Source organism: Struthio camelus, chromosome W (assembly GCF_040807025.1).
Source record: "Struthio camelus isolate bStrCam1 chromosome W, bStrCam1.hap1, whole genome shotgun sequence".
Classification (NCBI taxonomy): Eukaryota; Metazoa; Chordata; class Aves; order Struthioniformes; family Struthionidae; genus Struthio; species Struthio camelus.
In genome coordinates, this window is record NC_090981.1 from 47639467 (window position 1) to 47660469 (window position 21003).

Genomic DNA, 21003 nt, shown 5'->3' on the forward strand with positions numbered 1-21003 from the left:
TTCTGATACATCATTTAAAATAACCTCATTTTAAAAATTAGTCAGGCAGTGTGACTTCTGTGATTTTGGGAAGGTTTATTGCATTCTGGACACTCTTATTTTTAAAAGAAAATTCCTTACTGCTAAGGCATTTTATTTGTATTTTATGATTTTGTTATAAGCAGAAAGTGGAACATTGGAGAGTAAGGTAGCTTAATTGTGGCTATACAGATGCTTAATATGAGGATGGATTTGCAGCAACAGGAACTTAAGGCCTTGTACTTAACTAATAGCTTTTTCTGTTTATCCCCAGTCTTTGTCACTTCAGGCCAAATATTTCCAATGTTATATTTGTCCGGATAAGTTCAATAGAAGCAACCTGCCAGACATTATGGAGGATTGCATTATGGCCGAGGCATTACCAGGTTGCTTCCTAGCAACGTGGTAGTATGGTGAAAAAAAAGTTTTTCAAAGACGGTTTGGTTGTTGCTGAAGCATAAGCTCGTTGTCTGTCTTGTGGGGAGAGGGGGTTTCTTTTACTCTTTTATTTGAAAAAAAAAAAGAGGCCTTGAACATATTTCTTCCTGTATGTATGAGAATTTTAGGCGTGTGAAAGAAGTGTAACAGGGTAAGACAAAATAGCTCCCATGCTGCTGTTAACTCTACTAATATGTAGTTAACAAATGCAGAATCCTAATAACCTAATGTAATGCGAACAGTCCTTCACAGAAGTGGAATTCTTCCCGTACAAAGGAAAACTAGGTAGCTAACTAAATTTAATGATTAGAGTTGTAAAGCACATTGAAAGTAAAGTAGCAGTGTTACGTACAAAACTTAATTTTAAATTTTTAACTGTAGAAAAGTTTTGAACAGCAGTCTTTCTTGCAGACATTACTCCTGCTCTTAGAATAATTAGCTGCTTATGCTCTGCTTACTCTCAGATGCAGAATAATTTATCATTTAGTCAATATATCGGTGTGTTGGGGCTGAGCTAAGGTGGCTGCTCTCTGACTGGTGCATCCTTCTCTCAAGGACAGCAGCTAAACTGCAAAAATTTCAGAAGTGGTTTAGCAACTGCTTTAGAGTTCTGCCTTGCTTGCTTGCTTATGAACAAAAATAAACCTGGAAGGCAAAGCGTCCCTGCTGTATCATTTCTTGTGAAATGTTTTAAAGGGAGCAGAACTGCAAGTCCGGACCACTACTGGAGTCAGGAGAGTTGGGACTACGCCTCTCCCAGGGAAAAGGGACAAAGTGTTGTTTTCATCTGCTGTGCTTCTACCAGCAGCAGCTTGCTGTTGGAAACAGTCAGATTCCAGGTTAAAAGTTTACTTTTGGTCACAATGGCTAGCAGGTGTAAGAGTTGCTATTTAAACACAGACAACAGATTTGTCTGACTCCTAATATAAAATTAAAGTGATGTTGACAAGGTAAGAGGATAAATGTAAAGAATTGCGTATTTGTCAGCTTGCATTGTCAGGATGAGAGAGGATCATACTATGACAGGGAAGAAAAGTCAAATCAGCTCTTGCTCCAAACCTGCAATGAATGATGACCACATTCAGGGCCAGCAACCGCAGCAGAATTTTCTGGATTTTTGAGAGCCTATTTTGAAGCAGTAAATTATTAATTTAGTGTAGGGTTTGGTCAGCAAGTTGAGCTAGCCAGCCTGAGTTCCAGTAAGAACTCTATCACGATGGGAGCAGGAAGGTTGTGAATGTGCCTTGAAGTTATTACCCTATTGTTTTATTGAAGTGCTATATTTAAATATAAGGTGGTTATTTGTATTCAGCGAATATAATTTTATTGAAACATTGAGCCATGCTGTGCACAAGGTGTCTGTAGCTTTTGGTAGAATATCACTGTAGGTGTTTGACATACTGCTGAACTATGTATCTTCTATTTGCTGCGCCATGTCTCTTCATAGCCTTGTGCAACTGAAATAGGAAGATTACTGGATGTTAAGGATAACGTAATCAGTCTAACTCTTTTAATAAAGTATTCATACAATAGATTTTTATTCCCTCCCTCCACCCCTGGGTTGCTGTGATTATCATCAGGCACTCTGCAGTTACTAGGTGTTCAAGACAGCATAGACTTTACATTTGATATCATCCACAGTGTGGCTTATGGAGCAAGATGGTGGGGTATTTATAATTTACCTCTGGCCATAGAATCTCTTTCTCATGTGTGACAGCTATTGCCAAAAAGAGGAGCATCACTGAAGTCTTCCCTAGAAAGGAAGGGGATGTACCCTGCTTCTCCTAATTTTCCAACACCTTTAAAACTGTAGACTTTTGTAACACATTAGTGCCATTGGCAGCAAATCTTGGTCAGAAGGAACATGGACTTCCTCTTGTTGGGTGTGATGAAAGTGAGTGTGCCTGCACATGCTCATTGAACTCAGGTGTGATTGTGCATGTGTGTACATTACAACTGGGAGTAAATGCAGTTGCTGTGGATTTATGGGCACAGCTAGAGCTCAGGATTGTAGAGGAAGTTGTTTATTGATTACAGCAAATGTCTTTGGATCTGATCAATGTGATATGGCTGGAGCAAGGCATCACTGAATAAAAAAATGGTAATAGATTAAGCTGAAATCTTTAAAGAAGTCTAGTTCCTGGTATGCTGTTCTGCTGTAGGCTATATAGATCAGAAAGCGTTTGTTTAAAAAAAAAAAAAAAAAAAAAAAAGTGAAAAGGGGATATTTATACTTCATTTAAATAAAAAAAGGAGTCTTTGATCCCCTTGAAATTGGAGGTTATGCTACAGACTGCAACGCCCATGTGTCGGAGCAATGTTTACTCTATTGGAATGATACGGTCAGTAGTTTGGAGCAAGCAGATTAATTTATGTAAGTAGAAATTGACAGTTGTGTGTATTAAAATCAGAAATACGTTGATGGCTTTCAATAAAGCTTTTGACCGTCAGTAAATGTTCAGAATTGTCTCAGCCATCCCCTGTATCCAAGGTTATGTGGTGAAGAGACTGACGTAGGTCTAGAGTTCAGCTCAGTGTAATAACAGGATACTACTTTTGTGACGTGAGCGTTACAGTTAGAAGATTGTGTGAGGGATCATGGGACAGTCCTCTGCTTTTTAGTTGCTGTATCTTTTTTTCTTTGAGCAGCAAGGATTAAGTTTGCATTTATAGAAGATGTAGAGTAATATATTAAGCTAACAAACAAGAAAAATATATCTTAACTACTTTGTGAAGGATGATAGGCTTGTTGGGTCAATATTCACTTTTCAAGCATCCACAACATTAGTTTTTAGTCTGTAAAGTGCAAGAATTCTAAGGTTGTATCTTAAATGTGGTGGCTATGATGAAATGGGAGCCTCATCACCTCCTCTTTGTTCTTTTGTACTCAAGATACTTCGTGTAGCTCTTCAAATGTATAGGGTGCTGTCTTAGTCAAGGTAGTAGAGAGTATGTGCCTGAAGACAGTCAGCACAAAGGCAGTGGCATTGACTTGGGAAATGCTGGTGCTGGAGAATGGTATTTCTGGAAGATGTGAACTTTAAAGAGAGATTTGCAGAGGGGAACATTTTCTGAACAAGAAGTGGATGCACAGACACATAACCTGGAAGCATAAGTAGGAAAACAAGTGGGTAGCAAAATGGGACCTGGGGAGAGGTAGATCAGAGGGATTCTAATGAAGGCAGCTTTGTGCTGGTATTGTGTCTTGTAATGAAGGGTGGGTGTGGTGTATTTTGAGTTGCCTAAAAACTCTTATGAAATGGGAGTGAGCAAGAGATAAATTTAGATGGGAGTTAAGAGTGAGTTTATTGTGCAGGACTGTGAAGGTGAGGACAAACGGGGAGCTGATGGAGAGCTCTAAGGAGAGAGCAGGGCGAGGAGGGCAGCATCACCATTGGCAGGGCGGGAGAGGCAGGAAGCTGCAGCTGGAGCAGCCTGGTGGAGGCGGGTTGGAGGCTGGAGGAAATGGGCTGCTTGTCAACATGCACTGCTGTCTACAAGGCCAGCAAAGGCAAATTGCGTGCACAGACGTACTGACAGAAATCACGTGGCTAAGTGAGACATGGAAACGGGAATAGGAGAGGCACCATTTGAATGAATATATATATATATATAGAGAGAGAGAGAGAGAGAAAGAGAGAGAGAGAGGTTTTCTTAGAGTATTTTCTGAAGGAATGAGATGAAGGGAAGGTTAATGAGTATTTGGTTTTGGAGCAAAAATCAGTATGCACAGAAGCTTATTTCTTTGCTTTACATATGTGGGTGGTGCAGTTTGCAAACTAGATGTGCTGGGTAATTTTTGTGAGTTACTGATATTACTGGTGGTACTATGACACTTCACAGTCCTGATGTGGAAACAGTTGATTCATCAGAGTGTAATTTGCATAGTAAGTATAGCATGACTAATTATTGTATATAAAGGGAGTGTGCAGACATACTGGCATCTTTCTCTCCCTCCCTCCTATCTTACAAATACTTCTTAGTTAGAAAATTTAAGTTCTTGGTAGTAAGAGCAAATGTTGCAAAGCTGTACTTTTCCTCATATCAATGAATTGAACTTTAAATGGAGATGGTAATAAAAATGAATTTAAGCAGCTGCTCTTTATTTAATTTCCCCTTAACTGTAACAGTTACCCACAGCATGGTTTCTTGAGATAACACTTTCTGGCATGGAAGCACCATGTTTGGCATCTAGAGATTACAAAATCATATTGTTACCCGTACCGACTCGGCTATAAATTAGCACCAAACATAGTGTGATGCGATCAGCTACCACTCCCTGGTCAGTGTTTCACTTGCAGTGTGTGGTTAATCTCCATATTTTTCCTATTCTGCCTCCTGAAAATCTTTCCCAAAATCATTTTTGTTTTCATTAATTATCGAAATCCATGTTTCTGTTTTGTTTTTTTTTTTTCCCCTGCAGGCAGCATCATAAAATCTTAATCAAGTGAAAATGGCCTTTAGCAATCTGACATCAAAGGCTGTACTACTTTATGATGAATGGATTAAAGATGCTGGTGAGTCATTTCAGTCTAAAATTTATTAACTTTCAATGATTTTGAATAGCATTGTGTATCTATTCGAAGTGTACTGTTTGTCAGCAACTTAAAGTGCCTTTGTCTTCCTGTAAATGTTTCTTAAGACTTGTGAAGTTACCTATTGACATTATAACTATAAAGAACAGAATAGTTTCTGCAATGAAAATGGAAAAACAAACCCCAGGTACTTATGGACTTAAACCCCAGCGATTCTTCTATAAGGGCTTTCTGGCATGCCAGAAAATAGTACTTTGTATTTTTCTGCACTACTGAACATAAAGCTTTAATTTTTTTTGCAAAACTAGTAATATTTTATCAGTTAATTGAGCTAGGTGCACAACGGTGCTGTATTTTGCTGATGCTAACATAGCAGGTAAAAGAAAGTACAAAACCTGGTGAGTTATGATATTATCTGAAATTACTCCTCAGAGTAATTCACTGTGTCTCACTCCTGTTTAGAAAAGGAACATTATTCTTTTGTTGCAGCTGGTAGAAGGATATTAAACATGCTTTGGTTTAACATTGTTGTTCTGTAGTTCTTCATGTTTATCAAAGAAATGACAGAAGAGATCTCAAGTTTGGGATTAAAACCATCTGTATAAGAGAGATCTGTCAGTGTTCCTCACCACAGTGAGCACACAGTGAAAGGGTTTAACTGATCCTTGGGGAAAATGTGAGAAGCAGTTATAGTCTGATCAATGAAATACCCACCTTAGTCTTTCCAGTGTACCTGAGAACCGTTTCTCTTGTTCTATAGCACCAGACTTGCTGATGTGGCTGTCACATGGGTGAAGTGGACTGGGGCAGGTGGCAGTGCCTTTCTGCTGTGGTGACCCTGGCTTCAGAGCCCAAATTCCTTGTCTCTGCCTACCGGTGCTTGTACCTGGCACCTTGCAAAATACCATTAGAGGTTAGACATGTCTTCTCAGTTTTGGTAGTATCAGTGCAAGGGGTAGGTGCAAAAGAGCAGTCAGTTGTGAAGAGCTGGTGATTCTCTTGCAGTGCTATGTGTACAGATTTCATTTTTTAATCTAATGCCTGGTGCTGTGGTTCACAATCCTTGTTAGTTTGTGGGCAGCAGGATTGAGCACTTTACGGCTGTAAGCAGCATTATATTTTGCTCTCCTTCGTGGTCTTTACTTTAATTTCCAGTGGCTGGAAACAACATCAGAGGGTGTCAGGGATAATATGTTGCTTGAATGTCATGGGCTGAAGATCATTAACCTGGGGCAGTTCAGTCATATATTAAACACTTAACAAAAATTTGCAGTGGTATAATTCCACCCCCAAAATAGAGCAACAGAGCATGAAAGCCGCAGTTTACTGACCCAGTAGTTAAGTTGGGGTCATTCAGAAATGAAACTTCCAAAAGTAGACTTGTTTTAAAAAAAAAAAAAAAAAAAAAAAATTCATTTGGTATTCTCCTGATTATGGAGAAATGGTCAGGCCTTTGGTGAGCCAAGCCTCTACGATGGGCCGCAAAGACAGTGAATCATGGTGGAATCTCAGTTGAAACATCTGCTGTGGTCAGCCATGGAGAGAGAGAAAACGTTATGTGCATAGAAGAATGACTCCATCTGCAAAAGTTAAAATCCAAGTGGGCTAACTGGAGAGGAATTTACAGCATTTTTGTCATTTGGAGGCTTATAATATGAAATTGTGTGTTTTATACTGCAGTGAAAGGGTTGACATGTCTGGATTTAATAAACCCAGGCCTCAAGTACTAAGCTACGAATACCGACTGATGGGACAGAACATCTTCTAACTTTGAAATCCGTACTATTACTGTGTCTAACACCCTACTGCTTATAAGGCTTGAGGATTTTGAAGAGTGGGGCTACTTGGTATTCTGTGACCTGAGGTTGGTAAATAAGGTTCCTGCTCCCCCAGAGGAGTGAAGTCTTGCTTGGAGATGCAGCCTCAGTGCTCTGCTTGCCTGTTATCTTCCTCTGCTGCATCCCATGCTGTATTAATGTGTGAAAATGTGAACTTTTCTTGAGGCAGAGCTTTACCCTGAAATTCGGAGTGCTGCTGGTTCTGGAGTGCTGCCTGCCCTCTTGGTTACGAGCGTGAAGGGTTGATGCAGAAGGAAGGCTGGCATCTGGAAGGTGCTAAACCTTGTGAGCCAGTTGATGGTGATTTGCAGCAAATGCTTTCTGCAGCTTGAGAAGTGAACGCAGAACCTTTCTGATTAAGAATCTGTAGCTTTTTAGGACTTTAAGTACTGGAAAGATCTGACTCTTTTTTATTTTTTTTTTCCTCCCCCTCTCCTCCGCTCTCCCAGATCCAAGAGTGGAAGGCTGGCTGCTCATGTCTTCACCTTTTCCAACAACCATTATCATTGGAGCATATGTTTATTTTGCCACTTCTTTGGGACCCAAACTCATGGAAAATAAAAAGTCTTTTGAACTCAGGCAGATAATGGTATTTTACAATTTTAGTATAGTAGCCCTCTCCTTATATATGACTTATGAGGTAAGTACAACATTTATTTGTAATGCATTTATACATTTTGTGACTCTAACTACTGCATACCATGTTCTGAGGAATTTATTAATGAAATTCCTCCTCTACAATTCTCCAAAAAGCATTTAGGTTGTTGTAATTACTTTCCTCCAAGGAGTATGCTAAACTAATTGAGCTAATACTTGGAAAAAGTAAGTCAGTCATACCTAGAAAGGAAGATTGTAAAATATTTTATGTGCCATTACATGTCTCTTTAAAAATTACAAATCCTCATAACTTATTTAATTTCCCTGGGCTGGGGCAGGCAAAGTAGATTACATGTTTTTCTTAGCCTGCTGTAATTGTTTCTGTCCTGCTACATGATAGCTGACAGTTTCAACTGATGCTTCATGGACTGATTCAACTTTATAGACTATGCTTAACTGCAGAATAAACTTCAGTTAAATCTGAATTTTCAACTCTAGAGGTTTACAATATCTAATTTTGAGATCTTCATCCTTAAATCTTTAGCACTGACTTTTTAGAAGTAGTAAATACTCTTTCTCTGAGAAGGAATCTTGAGATTTTGCTGTAGTGGGTAGTTCAAACAAATGTTAAGACTTCAAAGTTGGATGGGTTAAATATGGTTATGCAGTGAATGACCTAAAATCCTTAAGCATGAGTGGTACATACCATATAAAAGCTATCATTTAGAACAAGCTTTTAAAACTTAAAGACAGCTAATGGTTGCTTCAATAAAAAAAAAAAAAGTAGCTATTTAACAATAGTATTGTGTGAACGATAGTCTTGTGCGTTTGCCTGGTAAAACACCACTGACTGTCTTTGTGTTAAATGTGGTTATATGGCTGTAGCTATTTCGGGTTTGGCAAATTGGTAATGAAAAGTTCCCAGATGATCCCGCCAAATCGACAACCTTTCTGTTAACTCAGTTTGCATAACTTCCATCATGAGTTACAGTGAACTGCTGACTGTTTTTTTTTTTCTAAACAATACTTTAAAGTCCATGCAGCAGCTGCTATTTTGTGTAGTGACTGTTGTGTCAAATGTCATAAATGTTGTGCGAAATGCATGCGTGTTTGGTTTTTTTTTTTAATTCTTTGTTTTGAAAAATCTCCAAGCTGTCTTCTTTTTGTGATTTGGTGATGAGTTTGCTTTTGATTTTAAACCCTTGGAAACTAAACCAAAAATTAAACTTAAATTTAATACTAATACAGTCTTTGATTAATCTGCTGTGAAGGCGCCTATTTTAAAATTTCATGAAAGAATACATAGAGACAGTATAACAGATTGAATCTCAGCCATTGTCTGGCTCTCAGCAAAAAGCTAATTCTTTCCCTCTTTGGATCCAAGCCATTTTGTGGGTGCTTTAGTATTGTGCTGTCTTGATGATATTTCAAATCTTGTTTTATTTAAGCAACTAGTTCTTTAAAAATAAAACAGCTAATGCAGTTATGGACTAAAACCTTCATCTGTCAAGAAAACTGAACTTCCTATCATCCATGAGTGGTGGATTATGATGATTAATCCATGACAGGTATTTTTTAAACACACGTAACATCTAGTAGTCCTAGTGGCTGGCGGGAGTGTGAACCAAGAGCAATTTTAACAATGTTGCTCTTGTCCAAGTTTTAATATATTCCAAGAGAAAAGATTATGTGTGATACTTGTTACATAGAGTCCACTGGTCCTGTACCTCTACTTTTGATTGTAAAGCCTTAGCTTCTCGTGCATCTTGTCAGTGAAAGACTAATTGCATTAATTAAGCAAAATTTTAGAAACTGTGAGGCCAAAAATATAGTGCATATTGGTTCTTTCCTTGTCTTAATGACTTTAAACTATGCTTTTCTGTTTTACTGTTTTCTTAAGTATTGAGATGTTTGGCTCTAATAACCATTTTCAAAAATTTAAAAATGGTTGATTTTCTTTTGTGACCTGATTTACACAATAAGATGGTTATTCAGCATTTGTTTTGAGTTGTAGCTGTTTATCCTCTTCAGTTATTAAAACTGAGATAAAAGGAGGGACAGAGAAGATTCTCATCCATAGGTGTGGTCTTGGAATTAGAAATGTATTAAACTGTAACAGCAAAGGGTTTTATGATAGCTAGCCCACATAGAGGTAGATGACTGACAAGGTTGCTGATTCAACAAGTTTTTAATGTTGTTTCTTTCTCATGCTTAGTGATTGTGAAAGTCAACTGAAATGAATGAATCTTTCGTAAGTCATACAGTAAACTTTTTTCCTTTTTTTTTTTTTTTTTTTTTGCGCCACAGTTTCTTATGTCAGGCTGGGCCACAGGGTATTCATTCCGGTGTGATATTGTTGACTACTCAAGGTCACCTACAGCTCTCAGAGTAAGTTGCCAAATGTAAGGCCAAATTGTTATGCTACGCTAACTTTGTTTTTGGAACTCCTTTTTGAGCAACGAAGTGCATTGCTGTAGAGTGGAATGCACTAAACAAAAATGCTCTTTGCATAATGGAGAGCATGTGAGTTAACTGAAGGGTTAGGTTGTTTAGGAAAAAAGGAATAAACAATGTATTTTTTGGCTTGTTCATCATGGTTTTACAATTCCATAAGGATTAAGGAATGTTTTATGTTTTTAAAAAAAAAAAAAAAAAAAGCAGACAAAACACTATATAATTAAATAGCTTTCTGTCAACTTTGAGACACCATATACTTGTCCATATACTTTCATGTTATATAGTTACTTATTATTCCTGCAGCTTGCATGTTGGGATTTGTGATTGTTGGGATTTGTGATTGTTGGGATTTGTGATTGTTGGGATTTGTGATTGTTGGGATTTGTGATTGTTGGGATTTGTGATTGTTGGGATTTGTGATTGTTGGGATTTGTGATTGTTGGGATTTGTGATTGTTGGGATTTGTGATTGTTGGGATTTGTGATTGTTGGGATTTGTGATTGTTGGGATTTGTGATTGTTGGGATTTGTGATTGTTGGGATTTGTGATTGTTGGGATTTGTGATTGTTGGGATTTGTGATTGTTGGGATTTGTGATTGTTGGGATTTGTGATTGTTGGGATTTGTGATTGTTGGGATTTGTGATTGTTGGGATTTGTGATTGTTGGGATTTGTGATTGTTGGGATTTGTGATTGTTGGGATTTGTGATTGTTGGGATTTGTGATTGTTGGGATTTGTGATTGTTGGGATTTGACTATTTTTGGTTTTTATTCTTGCAGATGGTACGAGTTTGTTGGCTTTACTATTTTTCCAAGTTTATTGAATTATTAGACACTGTAAGTACTCGTAAACTAATAAATTAAGTAGTGATGTTTCCTCTTCACAATTAAAGCACCAGTGCTGCTGCAGAGGCAGAGGGCATGAATTGCTCATTTATGAGCCCTCAGACCTTCAGTTATTGGAATACCATCAAAGTGTTTACTCTTGTTACCTCTTCTCATCTCCTTGTCCCATTACACTGTTGTTCCTTGATTATCAGGGAAAAAGTTAATTTGTGAAAGATAGCTTTAAGAAAGAGGAAGCCCTCAAAAATTGTCTGCTTAACAGCTGAATACACCAAGCTGTTGCATTACAGAGATACTTGTCTCAACACTGACTACTGCAGATTAAAATTGGCATTGGCTATGTTGAATTTTGCTCCATAATATCTTCAGATTTTAGCTTCCACCTTCTGAATGTTTGCATCGACAACTCTGAGTACACCATGAATTGCCATACCCACCTGCTTCAAATTCACATGTATACCTTGGTTGATGGGCCAATGTTAGTCCTATACTCTAAGCTGTTTCAAAGAAAGTCTGGGCAGCAATACATTAAAGCAGAGTGCGGGCCTTACTTGCCCCCTCCAGCTGTCTGCCTTCTCCTCTCTGAGCCTGACACCTTCTAGTAGGGCTGGTTTAGCGTTTCTCACACCAGCTTCTGAATGTTGGAGCTGGCTGTGATTTCAGATTGCCTTATTGTGTCAGGCACAATAATGGTGATTCAGGAGCTGACTAATGAGCAGTTAGGATGCCCTACACTCAACAAGAAGAGTTACCCATTAACTTTCATCTGCAAAAACTCATGATTGAACACCTGAAGATCATACTGACAGGGCCAAATGGAATGCTGATGGAAGGACCGGGAATGCTGAAACTGGAAAAGCCTGACCAATTTAGTGCTCTCTGTACCTTTACTACCCAGTGGTTAGGTTTTCCCTTTGTAATTAGCCCTGGGCCTGAAAAAAAATCTTTTAAATTTTATTCTGAATTTTCCCAGTCGGGTACCTGTTTCTCAGTAGCTTTTTTGGTGTTATAGTTAAGGTAATTTCTTGGCTGTATTTAACAGGCAGTTGTTTCCAAATGTTTTCCCTGGCACACCAGACTCTTCTTTTCCACTGTGTTCATTTTCTTGTCCCCTGACTCTACACTTCTCATGACCTGATTTCTCCTGATACAGTTTTCTTGATGAATCTTCCCTTAACACTTCTCTCTGTGTCTGTCCTTTTAAATGTGGCTGGTCAATATCCATTAAGAAATACTTACATTTCTTCTTCCTAATGCTATCTTTTTCTAAGGGTAGCTAAGTCAGGGTTCATAGCAAAGTACTATTTCCCTAACTTAATATTTTTTCCTGTTCGTATCTGTAGCTACTCCTTCAGTTACTCTTTCTAAATGGTTTTTTATTAGTAGCTCAAGGAACTTAAAATCTGATGTTTTCAGCTACTTTTCAGTCCAAACAAGTCCATCTTACACTCTCCATTGTAGTCATTGATGATGACTCAACCTTGGACATTTGCTCTCAAAAGCCAGAGAAAACTTTGATAAATTTTGGTGGATTTTACTTACTGGTTTGATTTTATGGAAAATTTGCTACTCAAGTCCAGTGCCTCAGTTTCTCTTCTCATGAGACAGCAACTGTGAAGAATTGTTAATTGTATAGTAGTGAGCATACAGTTTTTGATAAGTCTGGGCTTGTATATCTTCTGTAACGTTCTGTTTATTAAAATATGTTTCAGATATTTTTTGTTCTGCGTAAGAAAAACAGCCAAGTTACATTCCTGCATGTCTTTCATCATTCCATCATGCCATGGACCTGGTGGTTTGGAGTCAAATTTGCTGCAGGTAGTGGAGTGACAGTTTAAGTTGTACATATCTTCTGGTAGCAAAAGTTTTTAAAAAAAAAAAAAAAAAAGACAAATGTATTTAAAGAACAGCATTAAAAAGCTTGCAAACATCAATGTTAAGTATATAGTCTATAGTTTTCATGTAACAGTGGAGATCACCATACATTACAATTTTTTGAATGGATGAGAAGTACTCATTTTTATTTGACAGCATTTTGTGCACATATGCTTTCTGCTAGGGGACGAAGGTGCAAAGGAGAGAGGCATGTATAAACCAAGAGCATTTTCACATGAAAATAAAAATCTGATTGCAAAATCAGACGTCCTGGAGGAGAAGTGTGGGTAGATGTTCTGCCAAAACTTAGACATCTGTCCCTTGAAGTGTAAGAATTGAACTGGAGGGGAGAAGTGTGCACTCATTGTTCTTAGCATCCTTTGTTTTGCCTGCTTTAGAAGTTATTCAGGCTTTGTTGCAGTTATTTTTACTGGCCTTGGATCACATAATTGGGAGCTTATTTATAATACTCTGGCTCTCACAGACCTACTAAGATATTTTCTGGGCCTTATTTATTATATAAGCTTAGGCTGTATCCACATTTGAATTGTGTTGAACTGAAATTCTTTGTCCAGTTCTTCCTCTAGCTTGCTTTCACTTTCTCCTTCGCCCCTCTGAGTCCTTTTTTTTTTTTTCCCTGCTTAAACCTTTCTAATCCCCTTCCCTCTACTCTACTGGTCTCTCTGAAGATGAAAAAAGAGGCATCCTTGCATTTCATTTACTGGAAATGCATCTTTCTATGCTATCGTGTTAGTGTGTAACACTAATAAATATAGCATGCCATGAGAATATCCTGGTGACCATAGAGTGGAGAAATGTACAGTCTAGTAATATATCTGTAGGAATTTTTTTTTGTAGCATTCAGCATGAGCAGAAGGAGTGTTCACCAGAGGGTAGGATTTTTGTACATATTTTTTCATTCATGTTCATATTATTTTTCACCCCAGAAAACAGGTGACAAATTGGTGAAAAGGACTATTGCTTATTAAATCAGATCTGTTAATGCTTGTTTTATGAATTTAAAAAAAAAGGCCCTGAAAGCAGTCAAGAAGGTTGGTAGGTAGGATCTTTTGAAGGTGTCCAGTGTGCAGATTTTCCTAGTGTGTAAAGGGATATACTTTTGCTGTAGCTGTCTAGCTTCTATTACTGAGAAGTTGATGTCTTGAGCATGTCTGTCTTAAATGTTCCTGAGTAACTGATATTTTAATTTAATGATGAAATGGTAAGGTTTTCTCAATGTGGAGTTCAGTATGTTTTTAGATTTGCTAAGAATTCCCAGCAACTAATAGTCCCTCCTTGTCCACCTTGAAAAGTTTCCATTTTAGGTGATTAACTTTCTGACTTTTATCTGAACATCAGATCAGTATACCAGATACAGGCTTAGCATCAGATTAAAATTTCCCATGTGAAAATTTGACAAATACTTTCTGCAAAGTGTGCAAGATCTGTTTTGTCCTCTGATAGTGATATTCCCTCATATTCATGAAGAGCTGTGGGTTTTTTTCCTAACACTCTATTGTTTATCTTTATACTAATCTTCCCAAATATTGTTCTGATAACTGAAAATTGTTTCCAGGAATTTCAGTCCTGTTGATGCTGCTCTTGTATTCAGTTTCATCACTGTTCGTCCTCCCTTCTAAACAGAGGTATTATGGTCTCTACTGATGAAGCTTTGGAACCTGTTTTTAAAAAACAATGGGTTTGGGAAAAGAGAGGAGGATTTCTCTCTGACATAAGCACCATTGTACAATTCCCTATTTATGTGTGGTGTTGCTTTTTGGAGCACACTTTTGTACGGTTGCTTAGGTTTTTTTTCCTTTTTTTCTCTACTTTAACTATTTTGTTTTTCACTTTGGAATATCCACTGCACAGGCCAGAAAGTATGTATGTTTGGACTGTAGAAACACTTCAAATTATTTTCAGAAATGTAAGTAGCTAAATAGCAAAGAGAGTTTACAGTCACAGCTGAAGCTGTGTGATCTACGAAGCTGAAAGGCTAGTGTGAGCTACTAAAATCACAAAATAAATTTTATTTTAAACTTGAATGATTGTTAATGGAAAATTGGCTTTTGGTTACAAAAATTTCTCATTGTGTTTGGCTTTCATGACTCTTTTTTTTTCCTTGGTACTCAATATTTTCATGTTTATATTTCAGAAATACTTTCCTGTCTGTATATACCACTTCTTGGATCATTTTTACCTATAATTTTTTGTGTTCATTAAAATAGAATTACTCTTGGCAGGATCATCTAATTCCATGTTTGATCCACAGGAGAAGTAAACATTTCCTTGCTCACTTTTTGAAATGTTTCTATCTCACCAGTTTGTTTGCCCCAAAGCAGGGGGTTACTTGGCCTTAAATTTTATTTCCCCTGTCAGTGTGGTTTTGAGATGGAGCATGGATTTGTGGGACTTTCACTTGCATCATGACTCCCAAAACTTACTATCTAAACTGTGATTCCTTCTCTGGAAATCTCTGTTGGGTGGAGAACTTATCTTCTAGATCTGTGCTAAGTTCATCATAATGCCTAGAAAAGAAGCATAAAGCAGGAGGAGCATTGTTACCACTAAATTCTCTGACCCTCCTTCATGTATATATTTTAATGAAAAAAACAAAGGAACAAAAAAAAGGCACTAACACTTCTTGCATGTACTTAGGTCATTTAGGCTTTATCTCTGTTTTGGAAATGATTAGATAGGCCTTTACTGAGAAAGGAAACTGCTGAGACCCTTCAGAATTGGCATCAACACAATTCAGGTTAAACACTTATAAGGGCTAATCAAAGTCTGTAGGTTTTGGAATACATTTTTTTTTTTCTCCCTCACTCAAAACAAAGTGCCAGGACTCCTGAGATGGCTTTTTAAATACCTGATGCAATAATGCTACCATATTTTGTTCTTCCGCAGGTGGTTTAGGAACGTTTCATGCTTTGTTGAACTGTATTGTACATGCCATCATGTACACTTACTATGGACTCTGCTCTTTGGGACCAGCCTATCATAAATATTTGTGGTGGAAAAAATACATGACAACTATACAGCTTGTGAGTAATTTTCTGTTTGGCCTGAACATCTCTCAGAAGGCTGGCTAACTAATGCAGACTTTATGCAGTAAAATTTCTACTTTGTTTTAGTTAAGTTCATACATTATATATAGCTTACAGTTGGTACAAGAGTTTTACTCATGCTTTAACTGAGTAAAGGAAAAAGTGTGAGTGCCACTCAAATCTGCTGACTTCAGCATTTGCAGTAATCACTGAGATTTACACACAAGAGGTTTTCAGTTATGCAGTACTTGGTGATAAATTTACAAAACTCACTGCCTGTGTAAAAATGATTAGAATGTAAGTTTTCACCAAGAAAACATATGAATAACTTATTAATATACAGAATACACATGTAAATAGTAATGAGTAAAGAAAAAAGTGTCACCTTAGGTATTTATTAAGAATTTCTTGTCCAGTCTTTCACATAAATTGTTTGATTTTTAAATAAGTTACTTCTCTTTAATTCAGAACCTTAAAAAATGTTCTTGCGGTAATTGCATTAACTGTTCTGTCAGCATTAGATCACTTTGAAATGGTTACTGCTCTGGTTGCTTTTTCACACCCTGCTTTTTTATAGTTGAATTCTCAAAACTCTGATTCTGATTAAACTATTTGTTTGGCCTGACCAAAGAGACTTCTGCTGGTGGAGGAGGGAAAGGAGCAGGGAGAAGTAACCATGGCTGGTAACTGCTTATACCAGGTCTGGTGTCAGTGGAAGAGTTCCTGTTAACTAAGGATGATTTAGCTTGAACAATTATAACCTGTTTAAAGTCTTTTTGTCCTGGTGCTACTACCTGTGGATTATTAACTTTCCTTTTATGTGGAACTCTTTTCTTTAAAATTCTTCATTAAATTGTTTCTTGGGACCTGCAGACCTTTGTGTAACAAGACATTCTGTAAGGTAGAGAGGGAGGAAATGTATGTTCACCAGTCCTGCTGGGCTGTTTTTTCAAAAGGAGCTTCACGTTTGTCACTAGTCAGACACGTCTGTTTTTTGTTTCTTCTCTGATCTGGGAAGTGCAGACTTCCTTTCCCCTAGTAAGGGTTTCCCCATGCTGCTTGCAATTCGCTTTCAGTTTATCCCAGGACTTTCCCTTCTTTATTCTGTGAAAAGGTTTTCCAGTGGAGTAAAATTGGGGGGGGAACTCTAAAGGTTCATCTCTATAGTGGACAAAGACTCCTCAACTCTGTGTTCTTTCTGTATGCGAGGTACGATGAATCTTTTTAAATGTGTATAGTAAGTTTGTCTTTTATTTTAAAAATACTTATTTTTCCTAATATATCTCTTCCAGGTCCAGTTTATTATGGTTACAGGCCATATAGGACAAATCTACATTATGGATGACTGTCAGTACCAGTATCCAATTTTCATGTTTATTATTTGGCTGTATGGCTCTATGTTTTTGGTTTTGTTTCTCCACTTCTGGTACCATGCTTACACAAAGGGGCAAAGACTACCAAAGATGACAAGAAATGGGATCAGCAAAGATCAGTGAAACAAAGTCTTGTCTATAAAAATGTGTATATCTCACAGTGGAAACTTGTACTACTTGACAATCAAGATACTTAGGTGCACACTACACTGTGTATATTTTGTATGTTTTTTTTTCCAAAACAGAGCTTGTATTTTTACCATAAGTTATTTGGGTTTCAGAATTTGGGGGAATTGGGGGAACAATGTGGATCTCTAATTAAAAAAATATTTTTAAAAAGTTGCATTTTTTTTAACAACTTGCTCATCTCTATCCTGTTAGAAATGACTGGAGAGATGATTTCTATTTAGAAGATGCATGCAAATACAAATATTCATTGGGAAAACTAAAATGTGTATGACAAGTACATAGCACTTTGAACGCTGAGAAAAAAATTATTTCACTTTGTTATAAGTTATTGAAAACGTCAGCTGCATTTGATTAAAAGAATTAAATTTCAGTCAGTACAGTTTATAGAGCTTATAATTAATAAAGCTTATAATTAATATAGTTAATACATTTAAACATTGTTATATGTGTTTACCAACTATATCACATTAAAGAATGGGCTATATATATCTTACTGTGTCAAAGTATGGTGTCTAATTTGAAGATTTTTTTTTTTGGACATATCCTCTCTTACTAAAATATCTCAAGTCACTTCATGCAGGAAACTTATACTCATTTAAGCATTATCCCAAGTGAAGGAAACATCTACTAATTTAAACATTATCTGAATTATCTTGTTGTATAATGATCAAAAAAAACTACTGATGTGTTCAACAAAGAATAAAAATATTGTTATATTATTCAACATGTCTACAGAGATATTTTGATTTTGGTAGGCTAGCCTGTTTAGGGGGAAAAAAATCTTGTAATTCAGTAGCCAGAATCTTAGTCTTCCATTAACTTTTTTTTCTTTAATGGAGTTTGAAGCCAAAATATCAGCTAGTATAGATTGTACTGTGCCCTATTGTTCTCCCATTTCCCTTACCTATTGAAATATATGCCTAGAAATTTTTATTTTATTGTTTGTTTGTTTTAACAACTTGAGGTTAAGGTTCCTCTATTGATAGCACTTTGCCTCTGCTGTCTGGTACTAGGTAAAAACATGCATGCCGTTCCTTGAACTATTGAGAGGAACGGTGCAGCAGGCCGTGGTCATAGGACATGACTGCAGTCCGTATAGAATCAACCAACATGTTATTTTTCCATGGCTAGGCAGATTGTTGTGGTCACACCTGTACAGAAATTAAAGGACCTAGCTATCTGTATGCAAGTTGAATTTATACTGTACGAGTTTATTAAGGAATTACTGTACACAATAGACCTGTAAACGAGATGTTTAAGAAGTTTTAAATGAACATGTTGTATACTGTTTTCTATTATGATCACTGCTAATAGAAGAGAAGCCTGTAATTTTTGCTTTGTACTTGATTCAGTCTGTGGGATTTTCAAATACCTTAAACTTTTGGGGATTCTTGAGTTGCCTCCCTGTTGTACAATTCCAAAAAAGTAAGTTTTGTTACCTGGTTACTTTTATGGGAATAATGACATTTATTGTGTTTGGTTAGTGCTAAAAGTATTTGAACTTTATCTTGGACATGAGTTGCAAATGATTTCTTACAAAATTACATGAGCCTCCTTTATAAAACAAGGTAACTTATATTTTATCTTTCATCTTTCTATTATTTAATCCCTGCAGCCGTCAACAGTCATGGCAGATTGAAAGTTAGATCCCAGAAAGCACTGCACTTGAGATGTATCTTGCAATCCCCTAATTTTTAGCTGCTTGATCATAGAATCCTCTGTGCTGATTTTTTAGGCTCCCTGGCAGCGCACAGAATCCAAAACAACCAGGATGCTGAATAGGGGCCACACAGACTTGCTGTGAAAATTATCATCACTGACCATAAGTCTTGAATCCAGTCAGCCTCCAGCTCATGTTTGTGTTCCCTTGGGTTCCAGGGTGCCTAAGGATAGGCACCTATCACTTTTTATTCAAACAGCTGGACAGAACTTGCCTCTCTCTTATTTTTAAAGCTTGAATGTGCCCCATTTTTTTTAATATAAGAGCTTATCAAATAAGCACTGATGGAGAAAGAAAATGGGACAATTTGGTTCATAGCCTTGAGCCTGAGGGTCCAAACATGTATGGGAACAATAGGCCTCCCAGGAAAGGGCTGTAATTGTTAATCTACAGTGTGAGCTGGGTGATGCTATTCCCCACCTCTTCTGGAGGGTGTGCATTTCTCTGTACTCTTGCAGATAATTACTAAGATGGTGGGGGAAGTCCTAGTTCTGGTCTCTGATTTCACAGTACTCCCCCCTCTTTCCCCTGCAAATAATACAAAATGCATAAATATGCAGGGATCAGGACCAGCTGGAGAGACCACATCTCCATCTACATTTGAAAGGAAAGCATCCAGCAGCTGACTCTGAGGGGCCAGACACACTGTTGGTTTGGGGCCTAGATCAGCACCTGATCCTTCAAACATAGCTGGGCCTAAGTGGGAGCTGGGAGTGTATTTGCTCAAAACTGAGCATGTGCAAGTGCTGGCCTGCAGTAAGCCAGGAAAAACTTCCAAATCTAGCAGAGGCACAATAACCAAGTACTTTGAGAGCCAGTTGCTTGAGATTAACAAGTAAGAAGCGGTAGTAGAAAGTGGAGATGCTGATCGTTCAGCAGATTGTCAGCAAGGGCCACTCCAGCTTCCTGTTACATAATTTCTTTCTTGCACACTGGTTTAGTTTTCTGTATGTTATAAAGCCAACTGTCAGTCATTTTTGTTCTCTGAAATTTTACTTGACCAAGAAATAGGAATACAAATAAAGGCAACATAGATTTATAAGCATTCTCTGCAAGATAAATAGTTAATATACAACAAGTGTTTTATATTAAAAACAGTTCATGCTGTGTCATGTTCCTTTGGCTGTAAAACAGAAACCATGGTGTAATTAATGATTTTCCCAAAATGTTTGGCTTTATTCCTGTAACATCTATTATAATATAGCTTGCTTTTCTGTTTTGATATCCTGACAAGTGCAAACATTTAGAGGAAAAAAAAAAAAGCATTATTTCAGGGTGCTGTAATGGATATATCTTGAGAGGTTGCATATAGTATAATTATCCTTGTGACATCAATACAAAACGTTATTAAATGCATCATGGTACACACAGTGTTGCAGCCTGTGAGAATCATAGTCTTGATCTGGACAGTCACATATTTTCCTGCTTAAAAATTGTGCATCTTACTTGCCTAAACGTTATCATAAATTTCAGTTATTTTAGTACATAAATTTTAGTACTCCCGAGGAAAGGGGAGTGTGATATTAAACAAGATTATAGTGAACGTTTTCTGATAATGAGAGGAAGTGGGTTGAAATGTTGCATTTCAACATGGATGTGGCTAATGAGAAATGCTAGTATTGCCGCAGGTACTGGGCTAAAGTGCTAATAAGCGTCACTTCCCACTCTGTCCGGCATTTTGCGTAAGATAGAGAGTATCCCAGGAGCCTATCAGTGCTTTTCGGCGTTGCGCAAGGTCTGCTCACTGGTTTCCCCTGGAGGCTGCAACCAAAGGAGACGTCGCTGTTCCCGCCTGCCCTGCCGGCGTCCAGGGGTCCTTTGTCTCCTGCCGTCCTAATGGTTCTGCCTTCTGCCCTCTCCCTCCTGCCCGCCGCGGCTCAGCCGGGCCCCGCCGCCTGCCGTGTCCGGGGCCGCCCCTGCGGGGGACGGGCCCCCCGCCGCGGCCCTGCTCAGCTGAGGGCCCCCCCCGCGGCCACCGCCGCTCCCCCTCGCCGCGGCGCGAGCCTCCCCGCCGCCCGGGGGCGGCCGTTACAGACCACCCAAAAGGCGCCGGACGTCGGGAGGTGGGGCA

General features: G+C 37.9%; 1 protein-coding gene across 14 annotated transcripts in view; it reads left to right on the plus strand.

The window, feature by feature from the left end:
- Positions 1-20818, plus strand: part of LOC138060844 (very long chain fatty acid elongase 7-like) — a 54759-nt gene extending 33941 nt beyond the window's left edge. For 13 of the 14 annotated variants that reach the window (XM_068926116.1, XM_068926114.1, XM_068926110.1 and 10 more), the window contains 7 exons: positions 4880-4973; positions 7279-7469; positions 9734-9814; positions 10663-10719; positions 12441-12546; positions 15511-15647; positions 16943-20816. In XM_068926116.1, coding sequence (XP_068782217.1) covers positions 4910-4973; positions 7279-7469; positions 9734-9814; positions 10663-10719; positions 12441-12546; positions 15511-15647; positions 16943-17146 — 840 coding nt within the window. In that variant the 5' untranslated portion in view covers positions 4880-4909 and the 3' untranslated portion in view covers positions 17147-20816. Of the gene's footprint in view, positions 1-4879; positions 4974-5751; positions 5905-7278; positions 7470-9733; positions 9815-10662; positions 10720-12440; positions 12547-15510; positions 15648-16942 lie in introns of all 14 variants that reach the window. The other variant, XM_068926117.1, reaches the window with a different exon arrangement.
- The last annotated feature ends 185 nt before the right edge of the window (positions 20819-21003 follow it).